Source organism: Trachymyrmex septentrionalis, unplaced genomic scaffold (genome assembly GCF_001594115.1).
Source record: "Trachymyrmex septentrionalis isolate Tsep2-gDNA-1 unplaced genomic scaffold, Tsep1.0 scaffold107, whole genome shotgun sequence".
In the NCBI taxonomy this organism is placed as follows: domain Eukaryota; kingdom Metazoa; phylum Arthropoda; class Insecta; order Hymenoptera; family Formicidae; genus Trachymyrmex; species Trachymyrmex septentrionalis.
This window is the reverse complement of record NW_017304196.1, coordinates 1149481-1163336: the sequence shown is the minus strand read 5'-3', so window position 1 is coordinate 1163336 and position 13856 is coordinate 1149481. Positions and strand designations below refer to the sequence as shown.

General features: G+C 28.4%; 3 protein-coding genes across 10 annotated transcripts in view; all 3 read left to right on the top strand.

The window, feature by feature from the left end:
* The window catches only part of LOC108746769 (glutaminase liver isoform, mitochondrial), an 8665-nt gene extending 2716 nt beyond the window's left edge, over nt 1-5949 (top strand). The window contains exons 3-13 of one of the 4 annotated variants that reach the window (XR_001939190.1): nt 1210-1245; nt 1676-1775; nt 1869-2014; nt 2283-2656; nt 2784-3064; nt 3370-3546; nt 3864-4024; nt 4346-4471; nt 4700-4840; nt 5289-5610; nt 5778-5949. Coding sequence is in view for 1 of the 4 variants with exons in the window: in XM_018483725.1 (XP_018339227.1) it covers nt 1210-1245; nt 1676-1775; nt 1869-2014; nt 2283-2656; nt 2784-3064; nt 3370-3546; nt 3864-4024; nt 4346-4471; nt 4700-4840; nt 5289-5463 (1717 nt within the window). In the remaining 3 variants the exon portion in view is untranslated. Of the gene's footprint in view, nt 1-942; nt 1140-1209; nt 1246-1675; nt 1776-1868; nt 2015-2282; nt 2657-2783; nt 3065-3369; nt 3547-3863; nt 4025-4345; nt 4472-4699; nt 4841-5288; nt 5611-5777 lie in introns of those variants that run through there. The other 3 variants (XR_001939192.1, XR_001939191.1, XM_018483725.1) reach the window with 3 other exon arrangements.
* The window catches only part of LOC108746787 (sodium/potassium-transporting ATPase subunit beta-1-interacting protein), a 24595-nt gene extending 14939 nt beyond the window's left edge, over nt 1-9656 (top strand). The window contains exon 7 of the transcript XR_001939193.1: nt 9646-9656. The gene's annotated coding sequence lies outside the window, so the exon portion shown is untranslated. The remainder of the gene's footprint in view (nt 1-9645) is intronic.
* Nucleotides 9657-12839: 3183 nt separating this feature from the next.
* LOC108747145 (glycine-rich cell wall structural protein 1.8-like) overlaps nt 12840-13856 on the top strand; it is a 6101-nt gene continuing 5084 nt past the window's right edge. For 4 of the 5 annotated variants that reach the window (XM_018484448.1, XM_018484457.1, XM_018484423.1 and 1 more), the window contains exons 1-2: nt 12840-13003; nt 13368-13667. In XM_018484448.1, the coding sequence (XP_018339950.1) occupies nt 12934-13003; nt 13368-13667 (370 nt within the window). In that variant the 5' untranslated portion in view covers nt 12840-12933. The remainder of the gene's footprint in view (nt 13004-13367; nt 13668-13856) is intronic. The other variant, XM_018484431.1, reaches the window with a different exon arrangement.

The following is a 13856-nucleotide window of genomic DNA, read 5'->3' as shown; positions in this document are numbered from 1 at the left end:
TTTAAACATATCATTAAGCATTAATCCTTTTATAAAAGAATTCTTTTATGAAAGAACAAACTAAATTTAAGAGTTATAAAAAAATAATAAAAAATAACACAAAGAAAGACGAAAATAAAAATGATTTTAAAGTAAACTCAGAATAGAAAAGTAGATTTTTGACTGTACAATATAAACATTTACATATATTTCAGACTTATCTCTTTTAATGTAGTTTTTAATAAAAATTTTTATTAAATGTTGTACATATATTTAATATTTTAATTTTTGTATAGCTTTAATCAAATTCATGTGTGTGCATCTACAATGAATCTCAAATATAAATTCTCTTTCAATCAGTTGATCCTTCCATCTTTTCCTCATGCAGAGCTTCCTATTTTAGCTTTAATCAACTCTAATATACTAAGCAAGTATTTGTTACTGATTTCTGTTTGTTGCAATTGTTCACCATCGAATGCAAATTGTACAAAGCTTTTAACTCCCAAGATGTCATCTGTTCCAATCTGACGCAAATGGAGATATTTTAAGATGTATTTTTACATCTGTGGGGGGTAAACGAAGGTCGAAATTATGTATTTTCTTCTCGGTTATAAAAACCCCGGTAATATCTGCGACGGAATAATCTTGCAAACCAGCCAGCAAAACGTTTCTTTACATTCTGCGCAAGTCAGTTACATTTAACAACGCTTTGTAAATTTTTTTGAATTGTATTATGTGAAGAAAACTAGAATATTGTGTTTGTGATGTGTGTAATTTAAAATTTATTCGTCAACATTTATGTTGACTTAATAAAAAAAAACGTCTAAATGTAATAAACATATAGAAATAAGAAATAAAAGTTAAATTAAACGAAATTTAACGAGGCATAAAAAAATTATAATTAATATCGGAGAGACTTATAATTACATTTTGATTTGATTTTTAACAATAAAACAATTTACAAAGTTAAAATAAAAGTTTTAAAGAACGACAATCACTATGCCTTACATCGAAGCAATCGATTGCGATTCCAAAGAAACCTCTAATCTCCAGTTGGCTAAACTTTCCGAAGATTACGCGATTAAATCGAAAATTGCGTGTTCGATCTGGGTAGAGAAGAAAAATGATCAGTCTACCCGGATGTTGGCGCGATTTCTTAGGTAACAATCGCATTAACAATTATTATTGTCATCACTAATGCAGAATTGTTTGTCTTGCTTTTCATTACAGCGACTACAGCTTTATTCATGACAGCCACTATATGTAGTGAGTACTATGCACATCAATGCATGGCGTGATATAAATACCTCATTAACAGCACAGCATTTAATATTCCGTGCATTTCGTTAATTATAATTTTATTAGATAATAACTTTATATCTAATGTTTTGTTAATTTTTTATTAAAATAATCAATTCTATCATTTTGCTTATAATATTTAATGCACTGTGAGTTTTATTCTTATGATTGTAAACGCATGATGATTTATAAATAAAAAAATAGAATGTATTTATTTTACAATATCTAAGTAATATAAGAAAATTTAAATAAAATAGTAAATGTAATAATTTATGTCATGATTTTGTTATTTATGATTAAAAATATGGAAGAATAATGGTGAAAAAAATATCCGTTGACTATATTAGTTGTTTTCAAACACGTTATTTACTATTATTTAATAATTAATATTTTACAGCACTCGGGATCAAGATCAAGTAACAAACGCCGAAGATGTTTTATTTGATATGTTCAAGAATGAGGAGACTGGTCTTATATCAGTGGGAGAGTTTTTAGCTGTATGTAACATGTTTTTAGAGATATATGTACAATATATTCATTAATTAATCATTAAATAATAAAAATTTACATTTATATTAAATCTGTTCAAGGCTTTAAGGATAACCGGCTTACGGAAGAATGATCCTCGACTTCAGGAATTTACGGACAATCTTAAGAAAGAGCACGTCAAGAATAGCGATCGCACTAAAGCTATATCACATGAAACACAGAAGTTAGACAGAGAACAATTCAGAAGGTGAATCTATAATTTCAAAAATAATAATTCATGTATATATCTTAAATATTTATAATATATTATATTATATCTAATTTTATACTTTAAATATCACATTTATATTTGAGAACGCGAAATTGCTTACTTTTACTAGATATTCTTTATATTGAAAAATATATAATCTTTTACGTACAATGTTTAAATATTAAGGAAGTAAAACCTAGTTTGTAAATACCTTCAATAAATATAACAATGTCTTTAATTCCTTTCTTTTTCTTTTTTTTTTTAGAATTATAAATCCCAATATCGTTCTGATTTCGCGAGCATTTAGACACCAGTTCATAATTCCCGATTGGTCAGGTTTTACGAAGCATATCGAGGATTTTTATTGGAAATGTAAAACAAACACCGAGGGCAAGGTCGCCTCTTATATACCGCAGTTAGCCAGAATGAATCCAGAATATTGGGGAGTATCTGTGTGCACCATCGACGGTCAGCGATTTAGCATTGGCGATACCACAATACCGTTCACCCTTCAAAGTTGCAGCAAACCTTTGACCTATGCGATAGCCTTGGACAGGCTGGGTCCAGAAGTGGTGCATCAATACGTTGGTCAAGAACCATCCGGTAGAAATTTTAATGAGCTCGTACTCGATTATGGCAGTGAGTATTAATTAACTAATGCAATCTGAATAATAATAAAAATAACAAGTATACAAGTAATATTTAAAATTTTGCTTTATTTAAAAATTTTTACGATCAACTTCTGACATAAATGATATGTTTATAGAGAAGCCACACAATCCAATGATTAACGCTGGCGCAATATTGATCTGCTCACTTTTGAAAACATTAATCAAGCCGGAAATGGGTTTGGCAGAAAAATTCGATTTCACGATGAATTGTTTCAAGAGATTGGCCGGTGGTGAGAATCTTGGTTTTAACAACGCCGTTTTCCTGTCGGAGCGAGAGGCAGCTGACCGAAATTACGCTTTAGGATTTTATATGAGGGAGCACAAATGTTATCCAGAAAAAACGAATTTGCAGGAAGTTATGGATTTTTATTTTCAGGTAAATATTTCTTCTCCATATGTGATTATATTAAAACAATTTAATTAAAATAATTTTTCCAATTATTAAGAATAAGAATTGAGATTTTAGGACTACATGATAATATATCATTTTTATCCTTTTAAAATGCGAATTTTCTTTAAATTTTTTAACGCAACATGTCAGCATATTTTCTAAGTATAATTCAATTATGTTATTCAATGTTACGTTATTACAATATCAAAACAAACCACGTGTATTTCTATCTCTACAACAACTTTTGTGTAAGCAATACTCTGACAATGAATTTTATTCTTATTGGCAAGTGCTGCGCCATGGAAGCAAATTGCGAGACGATGGCGGTAATGGCAGCCACCTTAGCAAACGGAGGTATTTGTCCAGTTACCGAGGAGAAGGTCCTGAAACCGGATAGCGTTCGCGATGTTCTGAGTCTAATGCACAGTTGCGGCATGTACGACTATAGTGGTCAATTCGCGTTCAAAGTGAGTTAAAACAGATAAATATGTTCGTGAATGCTTGTGTAATATCTCTAGAAATTTAAATAATAAATGATTTAAACAACATATAAAATGAAAAAATTAGATGCACTTTTTGGTTCTTCATAACAGGCAATTGTATTTCAATAATTATTGTAATTTAGTATGAAAATTTACTCATACTAATTGACTATATATTAATTATTAATTATTAATTATTAATTAACAAGTCATTTATCTACTGTCCGTGCGATACCAATAACATCAATGTAAAAGTTAGATAGGATCATTGCTACATCGAAGAACATTATATTTTATTTTAGGTTGGCATACCGGCGAAATCCGGTGTATCAGGAAGTCTTCTCGTGGTAATTCCAAATGTCATGGGAATTTGCACGTGGTCACCACCTTTGGATCCACTCGGCAATTCCTGTCGTGGTGTGCAGTTCTGCGAAGAACTCGTGCGCGAATTTAACTTTCATAGGTCATGATTAATTGAAAATCGAATTATCTGAAACTTATAAAGGAAACTGATCAGCGAATATGAAAAATTATCTTGTATTTAAATTGTTTTGTCTTTTAAAATTAAATATTTGATATAATTTAAATATACTACGTAGATATTTTTTTATCATAAAATATTGTTTTAAATTTACAACTAGTTACAAAGCCTTACAATTAGTTTTCTATTTCTTATAATTTTGTGTCATTGATGTAGACATCACATAATCAAAACTGAAACTTCTCTTTCTTCATTCTGTCTTTTTCTCGTGTTGTTCAGTTATTTCATATATTATGACTACAGGTATGACAATTTGAAGCACGCAACGAATAAGAGAGATCCTAGACGGCACAAATACGAAACGAAAGGCCTCTCAATCGTTAATCTTCTGTTCAGTGCTGCCAGTGGTGATGTCACAGCGATGAGAAGGTGAGATTACACTTTTAAGAACCTGTTTAAAGATGAACGTGTAGACTTCTGTCTGCGAGTTTTTTATCATATAACATTTTTATCACATAATATTTTTGTATTTGAAAGAATTTGAACTATTAACGTGGCCTATTAATGTAAACTAATAATGTAAAATAATGAAGGCGAAGCAGTCTAACATTTTAGAAGATTACATTAGTTTTAATTATTATCGAACGCTAATTTCAGACATCTATTGAGTGGGATGGACATGACACTGTCAGATTACGATGGCAGAACCGCGTTGCATTTAGCCGCTAGCGAAGGTCATCTAGATTGCATCGAGTTTCTAATCGAGCATTGCGGAGTCCCACATGATCCTAAGGATAGGTACGATATTATGAGTTGTTCCAAGATTAAGTTACAATGATTATCTTAACAATTTATAGTATCGCATTTTTATCAATTATTATTACGAATAATTGGTCTTTTACGATCGTTTCAAAGGACACTTTATTTTATATCTGAAATAAAAAAGATTATACATTTCCTTTTTTCTTCTAATCTTTATTTATAAGTTATTTAATACATTCAAAATTAATGTTTTCTAAATTAAAATTTAATTACTCTTTGCATTTTTTTAAAATAATTTCTTTAATGTCATATTTTTTTATTTATATCAAAATTAGTTTTTATATATTTCTTTGCTTTTATATTCTTATATTTTAATGTTTTTTATTTAACAATTAGCGGATTAAATAAAAGTAAAAATTGTATGTGTTTGCTTTGACAATTTATTTTTTTCATGCAATTACATTTGAAAATATTGTATATTTAGATGGGGTAAACGACCAGTCGACGAAGCTGAAACTTTCAGGCACATGCAGGTGGTGGAATATTTGAACAACTACTCTCTTGTTCGTAAGACCGAGCTAGAGAACAAACAGGACGAGTGTATCGATAATGACAACGAGTCGTGTCGTAAACCACCGGAAACGGCTGTACAATCGTGAATAATAATATAAGCGATGACGAATTTACACAAAACTGGAGTGAATCGAGGGTGGGAACATCAAGGACTTATGTGAGAGCTATTGAGTAGAGGAAGACGTGAGACAACGTATCGATCGTAATAATAGTAAAATGAGGTCGCAAACAAAGTACGTTTTTATTCTATATAATAAGAATATATTTACATATTATATTATTGGAATGGTACTACACGTATATAATATAGAATTATTCCATAATTATTTTTATAATAATTATTTATAATTAATGAAGACATATTTTTCATTCAACAACTTTCATACAAAAAAATTTACAGCCCTACGGACAATAACGAGGAACAATAATTTTCTCATTTTTTGGATCTGTGACCTCGTTCTACTTCGCGCGATACAGTTATCTCAGCATTGAGCGGCACGCTCAGTGTCCGATTAAGAATTACTGTGATTAATATTACGTCTTTTTTCCATGATTTAGTTTTAAAAGAGTATTAAAAGTAGTATTAAAAGACTATAAAGTTCGTTTTATTATTTTATTAATTTATGCCTTACTTCCATCTTATTCTTTACTATTACATATACATATTTATATTTGCTCTAAGATACACTTCGATATTTCTTCATATTTTGAATGTAAATGCAATTTCCAATTTACATATCAGATCAATAAAAGTACAAAGTGTTGTCTGATTCATGAGTTTAAAATATTTTTAGTGCGGTCTTCAGGTTTAGTAGAATGTTTTTTTTTTATAGTTATTTACTTAATAGATCACAAAAGACAGCATGTTTTACATTGCAATTTTGAGTACATGAGCCATTTTCTGATTATACTATTTATTACATTACGTGTGACAAGGCAGAAATGATTTCTTTTGTCTTTTCACGCAAGAAAGTCTGCCTTAAAAACGAAAGAAAGGGTATTCCAGAGATAAATTTTTGGATCAATTTGTTCGATAAGACAATGTATTTTGGGGGACGAAACAGCAAAATATATTAACACAAAGAAATATTTGTGTTTAAAATAAGAAAAAAATCGTGAAAATCGAAAAATCTAAATAAGTATAGACTAGTTAATAAATGTAAGTTGTTTGTAAGAGATATTCAATTTTTCCGTTTTTTACTTTCTCTTTTTCTCATGTTTAAATCTATTTAATTTAAATAATAAAAAAATAATTTTTAAAGATTTTAAAGATACATTGCTTTTTGACGCAGTGGCGCTTATTACTTTTCCAATTACTCGAAATAGTAATTTATTTTTCTACACTGGTACATAAACACACGGATAATGAGCCAATCGGGAAAAACAGATGTTATCTCGTAGAGATTCTTCGTAACAAATCGCGCGTGAATCGTGTGTTAAACATATCTTTCCAAGTGTGTTTTCTTAGTAGTTTTAAAGGTTCTTCGATAATATGGAATCGACGGTATATCCGTCTTAGAGAGAAATACGTACTATTTCGCAAGTCAATATCAGAGAAACTTTTGAAAAGGTTTACTTTATACGATATCTTAATGCATATAACATTCTATTATAAACAAATGTCTCACTTTTCCTCACTGTATTTTTAATGTATATAAAGAATACGTGTATATTAAAAATTTATTATAGTTATATTTACTTTTTGTGATTTTTTTATCTGTCGTTTTCGAAAGAATAGATGATCTATGAAGATAATTTTTATGTTATTGACTATGAACAATTTAGTATTAATGTGAGAAACAAAATGCTACTATAATCAATCTCTTCCGCGTATTATCTATTATGATATATAGAATAATATATACGTTGTTTCCATAGATAAATAGTTAAACGGATAACGCCAATTCCGAGTGCAATTATGTAATTCTTTCTCAATGTATGAGCGTGTACTCGTATCGCTATACTGTTGTTATTGCGCTATATAAATGTGCCGACAGATGTAAAAAAAGCTAGAAAAGTCAATTTTTCGCAAATGCGTTAATTAATGATTACGCTAACGTAGCGATCATATATATAGTCTACGTATGTTAGATAATATTTTCGCAATGAATTAGTTAGGATCGCTTTGCGTACAGAAAAACCTGATCTTATATTTTGATGAAATGGATAAAAAATGACAATAATATTATTATACATATATGAGAACATAACCTTCATCAGAGAGGTGGAAATATTATAATTCCGTAACTTTTCGTAAAAAAAGAATTTATGCAGCATAAAACTATTTCTAATACATTTTGCAAGAAAATAATTTTTTACATGATCCATTCGTGAGAATTAGTTACAGTATTAGTAGATTCGCAATAAATTTTACGAATAACTTTTACATATTTTTTTATGATTGTATCATAACATTAACATTTGTGTGTGTGGTTACGCCGTGGTTTTTAATTAAATAATTGTTAAAAGAGATTTAATTATCTCAAACTTTTTAATACTAAAAAGATTTTATTTGTAAATAGTTGTAAGTAATTTGTATAATTTTTGAACCCAAACCGAGTATTGTGTCCATCTCTGTACTTGTTTGTTTATGAAATAAAGTATAAAATAAAAATAATCTGAGCCTCTATTCTCTCTCTCTCTCTCTCTCTCTCTCTCTCTCTCTCTCTCTCTCTCTCTATCATAAATATTACACACACATTTGCATTTTAATATTAATATGTTCAATTAATAAATAATAAATATTAATAATAATTATAAAATTTAATCTGTAGATACTAATAGTCTTGTTGTTTGTTATAAACATTTATAATGTTATATGTAATTTGTAAATATTAAAAATTAAATTATGTATTAATTTTTACATTATAAAGACAGTGAAAGTATGAAATTTCATGAACAATTGAGTACGTAAAAATATATAAACTATTCATATTATTTATATATTTAAGATATTAAATTTTGACTTCTGATATTTCTATTAATTAATGAATATATCGATCAAATTATCATTAAGTACGCATACTATGATAATAATGGAGTAATACATATAACAGATCGACAAATAAATATTAAAGATTTCTTACTTTTCATTAACGCAAAGAATATACAAGTAAGATTAGGAAGACGTAATAAATAATAATATTAAAAAATGAAGATTAGCTTTATGACCTCGACATTGCGCGCAATGTCAGTGATTTTATGCACTACGTCAAACATGTTATTCAGGCGCCAAGCAAGCGCGAATAATAATCGTCGCAATTTAGACAAGTCGTAACAAAACGTTATTATACTAATGGTTGGAATAGTTTATGTTTATTTAGTTGGAATAAGTTGCGCTGAAAAAGATGCATTCACATATCTACAATAAATGAATAGGTCATACGACAATCGGTGTTATCAATTAAAAAAACTGCATTGTAATTATGAAATGTTAAGATCAAAGTTTCAATCTCCATTTTTCAAAATTAATAGAAACTATCAAATATGAATAAAAATCTTTAAAAAGTTTATATTAATGACAAAGATAAATACATATTTAAAGTATATTTTAGCAATTATTGAAATTTGTTTTCAGATTATATATATTAGTACATTGCGAGTAGGACTAATGGGATCTGCAGCTAAAAATGAAAATATTTACCTTTCTCTTATATTTTAGAATAGAAGTATAAATCCGCGAAATTAACTCCTAAATTAATACTCCTTATACATATATATATAAAACTTTAAATTAATTTTAGAAATGAATTAGCATCTAGATTGAAATAGCATATAATATATGATACGGTATATATTGTAATCTCTGTATATGCCGATGACATTAGTAACAACTTAATTCTAAACAATGGATGATTAATAGTTCGCTGCCCACGAGGGGAATACATGAGTTACGTCATTATTCGTTGTGTATTGTCAAGTATAGTGAATACCGATGATATCGCAGTTAAAGCACGTAAGAGGTTGGATTTTCCTAACCGACACCAAATTTTGTTTTGCTGAGCTGCACCGTAATAGGTGAATCATTAGAAATACTCGAGATGTTTATTTTGTATTCATTATACGTAATATTGATTTCTGTCTCTATTTATTTAATTTTTACTTATTCATTTTATGGCATCTATCGAATTATTGCTTTCTTGAATCATATATCTTTCTTAGCATCAAATTATTATAATAATTAAGTTACTTAATTAAGAAGTAAATAAATTTTTCAACTTTTTATTTAATTTTTATCAAAAATAATTGTCATTATGTACAATTTATAGTATAAATTTATAGTACAATTTATAGTATGCTGTTAACATTTTGTAAATGTTTGTATGCCTAATTTGGTAAAATGAAAAAAAAATTAAAAACAAGTTTACCTTAGTTACATCATGGGGATTCCCCAATTGTTGAAATGCATGACTGGTCTCAAGGACCAGTTAATATAAAATTGCAACTTAAAGATTTAGAAAGTTATAAGTTGAAGATAAATTCACACTCAGGAATCAAGTAGCTTCATCATTCGCCATTATGATGACGCAGATGGAAATAACGAAATAATACTATCGCAAAGTCCAGATCGGATGGTCATCATGTATACGAATATCTGTGCTTACAATTAATGACGAGGCCAACATACTATCATCATAGATAATTGTTTATTTTCTGGTCACTTGCGAGTATACTTGGAACAAGATCGAGTTCCGTTTGATTATTCAACTAATTCTGAAAAACTGTTTTAAATTCACAATCAATGGATTCCCCTTTTCTAAAACAGGGAAATTTAGAATTAATTATGTAAGAAAGTTACGTATATTATTTGATAATAAATTTAGTTTATTAAAAAATTCTCACATTATCTTATTGTTTCGTTTACTCTTCTATCTCAGAAATTACTAGAGTTTCTTTATGAGTAATAACATTTTTTTACATTATGTATTATACTTTAAATTTCACTTCGATTAACATATGTATATTTTAACAATTTTATTATAAATACAGGCGAGTATAACTGAATACCATAAAAAAAGATATACTTCTTTCTTTAATATTTTCATAAAATTGGTATGAATAATTTCAGTTTTCAATAATAACATTAGTTAAAACAAGATATGCATATAACGGTATATTTTGTTATTAATTGAAAGTTATGATTTTATAAGTTTTATAATTTTTGAGAGATATGCAAAGAGAGAGAGAGAGAGAGAGAGAGAGAGAGAGATTTCAATAAGTAATTGTTAATTCTTCGATGACCAGTCGTTGAACCTGACCTTGAAAAACCGGAATGATACAGGTTTTGCAAGACACTTAAAGATAGACTCTACAAAATAACTTCGAATATATGACTAGTCAAATCGATGACTGCGTGGTGCCGATTGATCGACCAAACATCATTAGTTTGCAATAAAACTAGTAAGTATCTAATAAATGTAAATGATCACTTAATACAAATACTTAATAATTTTACGACAATTTTGATAAAATATTTGCAAAATCCTTTTAAAAAACCCTTTTTCAAGATTCTAATTTGATAAAAAAATAATACTGTTAAAAACAATAGCATACTAGTTTACACATAACATAGGATCAAACATTGAATTTGAACTTTAACAGATTAAATATTTTACGGAAAAGCTTGACTAAATATTATATTTGAATTTTATGTATAAATTTTACGATATAACTATATAAAATATATTGAATTGAAAGAAACTTGAACAGAATTTATTTCTTTTTCGTCTTAGTATTATGCTCTTTTTCCTTGACCTAATATAAAGTCTCATCGCCGAAGCTATTAAAATTTGTACGTCAGATCGAAGGAGAGTGTGTTTCGAGGATTGTAATTTTTATTTCCCTTATTTCAAAATATCAATCTGTCACCGCCATACATTCATTGGTTTTCCCCTGCATATTAACTGACTTTTCATATTTTTACATCTTTATTTCTCATATTGTTATTCTAATAATAATTATTAAGTTTAATCTTTATGAATGTTTAACAAATAATAAAAGCTATAAAAAAATATTAATGTTAATTGTCAATATTATAAATTCTATCAATTTTCTTTGATTACGGCTGCATATATATAATTTGTAATCTTTTTTTAGATGCATGGATGAACATGTTTCTACGTATAGATATTGGTTGCAATTATTTATGTTAATTTTGTAGAAAGATAGACAGAAAAACAATAATTTTTCATTTATTGCGTTTGATTGTCGCTTGTCTGTATTTATAAGCCAAATTTTTTCTGAATTCTTTTTTCTGCATCTTCGAAATACTTGTTTTTAGAAGAATCAACGTAATAAATAATAATTTATAAAAAACATCATATCGGATTTAAATAATGTTAAAATATATTTAAATTAAAATCATGTTTTATAAATTTTTTGACATAGTGTAATTATATAAGCGCAACTTATATTAATTTTCTCTTGTATATTTAATAAAATAATTGAAATGTCTAAAAAATTACTTGTTAAAAGTAAATGTGTTTTACTTGATTTTACATATTGTTTGAAATAAAAACAATAAAGCAAAAAAATGTTTTCAATTATTTATCTTTGAATATTGATTATCGTAGTCATCGATATAAAAAGAAGACAGAATTCAATGAAAACCATGCACGTATATGCTAGATGTCATTTTAACTGGTTAAATTGCAAATGACTTTACCACGTCGCTAAAGCTATTTGGGAATTAATATTTTTCTTGTATTAAATTTATTATGCTTATGTAAGAGCCAAGAGCTAAGAATAATATATCTTTGTTCTGTCAGAAACAAAACATTCCTGTTTAATAAAAATATCTGTAATTATTTTTTTAGATAAGTAACTTTTAAATTGATCACGAAAGAAAATTGACTTAAATAAATCTAATAGCTTGTTCTATTATATTGCTTTTCTCGATTCTTTCCTACTTCTCTTTCTTCTTTTTCTTCTTCTTCTCTATACTTTTTCGAAAGTTTTATTCACATACATTTATACTTTTTTTAATTAAAATTAATATAAAATCACAAAAACCTCTTATTAGATTGTTTTTGTTTAATTATTATTGAGTAGACAGAAAGGTATAATCCGAGATTGAAAATATGTTAAATACTTCGTCGAAATAAGCGGTCCTTGATAATCAATTCTGTGAATGACAATACAGTAGCAAAATTTTTGTCATTTAATCAGTTTTTATCGATCATTTCCAAAATAACAGATACCTAATATAAAGATTATATCTAACTCTAAAATTGCATTAGTTACTGGCGTAAAAGTATGAGACTCCCAAAACGTAATGTTTCTTGAGACTGGCGTCGAATTCATGGAAATGAAAAATTATAGAAAATCCTAAACAGAGGCACTCGATAATACTGAAGAACGTAATGGGAGAAAAAGAGAGGGTCAATTATTATCCGACGTAAAATCCACGCGTGTGTCGTATATAAGATGTTGTCCTCGTGCGAGAGTTTCAGTCGCTCTTGACTCTCTGACCATCGAGATATCGGCAAAACAGACAAAACAAGGAGGATTACTGTGTGTGATAGGCAAATTATTTATTTGCGAAAGTGGAAACCGTCATGAAGTTATTTAGGTGTTTAGTGCCAGTAGTGGTGCTGCTATTGATTAAGAACTCCTCCGCGAGACCTGGTGAGTTTTAAATTATAGGGAAGTTTTTTTTTTCTTTCATTTATGACTAAAATTAAAAGGAATATTATTGCACGCCAGATTGGTTTCCAGATATTTATGTAATGATGACATAATGACTAATTTGAGAGAATTATGTTATATCAAAATGGTTTCTGCTTCTTTCGCAAAATTAAAAAAATTAATTAACTATCAATTTTTTTCTATAAACTTATACATTATTAATCTTATGAGATATCTAATAAATCTTTGAAAGAATTAATAGATGTGTGTGTGAAAGAGAAAAAATTACAAAATATTAAAAAAGTCGTAAATAACGTTATCATTCAGTATTTTTGATAACCTTATAATTTTTTTATTTGTGAAGGTGTATTAGGCGATTTGATCGGTCAGAACGTTGGTAGATTGCTGGACCCATTGGGAATATTCAGGCCTAAAAGTAGCAATGCCGCTGCTAGCAGTAATGCTCAGGCATTGGGAGGAAACGTGAATTTCGGACCTATCGGTATCGGTGGTGGATACTCCTCAGCTACGGCTGAAGCGTCGGCGAATAGCGGCGGTGGCTCAGCTTCGGCTTCAGCCAAAGCTGATGCTCATGCTAACGGATATGGAGGATACGGTGGTTCGAACGCGAATGCGCAAGCATCCGCTAATGCTAATGCACAAGGTGGGCTCGCGTACCTGATATATATAAAACATACATAAAACATTTCTATAGTTTTAAACTTTTTTTAAAACATGAGATAAATAAAATATTATGACGATTAAAATAACTCAAACAATAACCAAAGTTTATGGAAAATTCTAAAATTTTGAATGTTGTGAAGCATTGTGAACATTTTCGAGTCTCCAATGT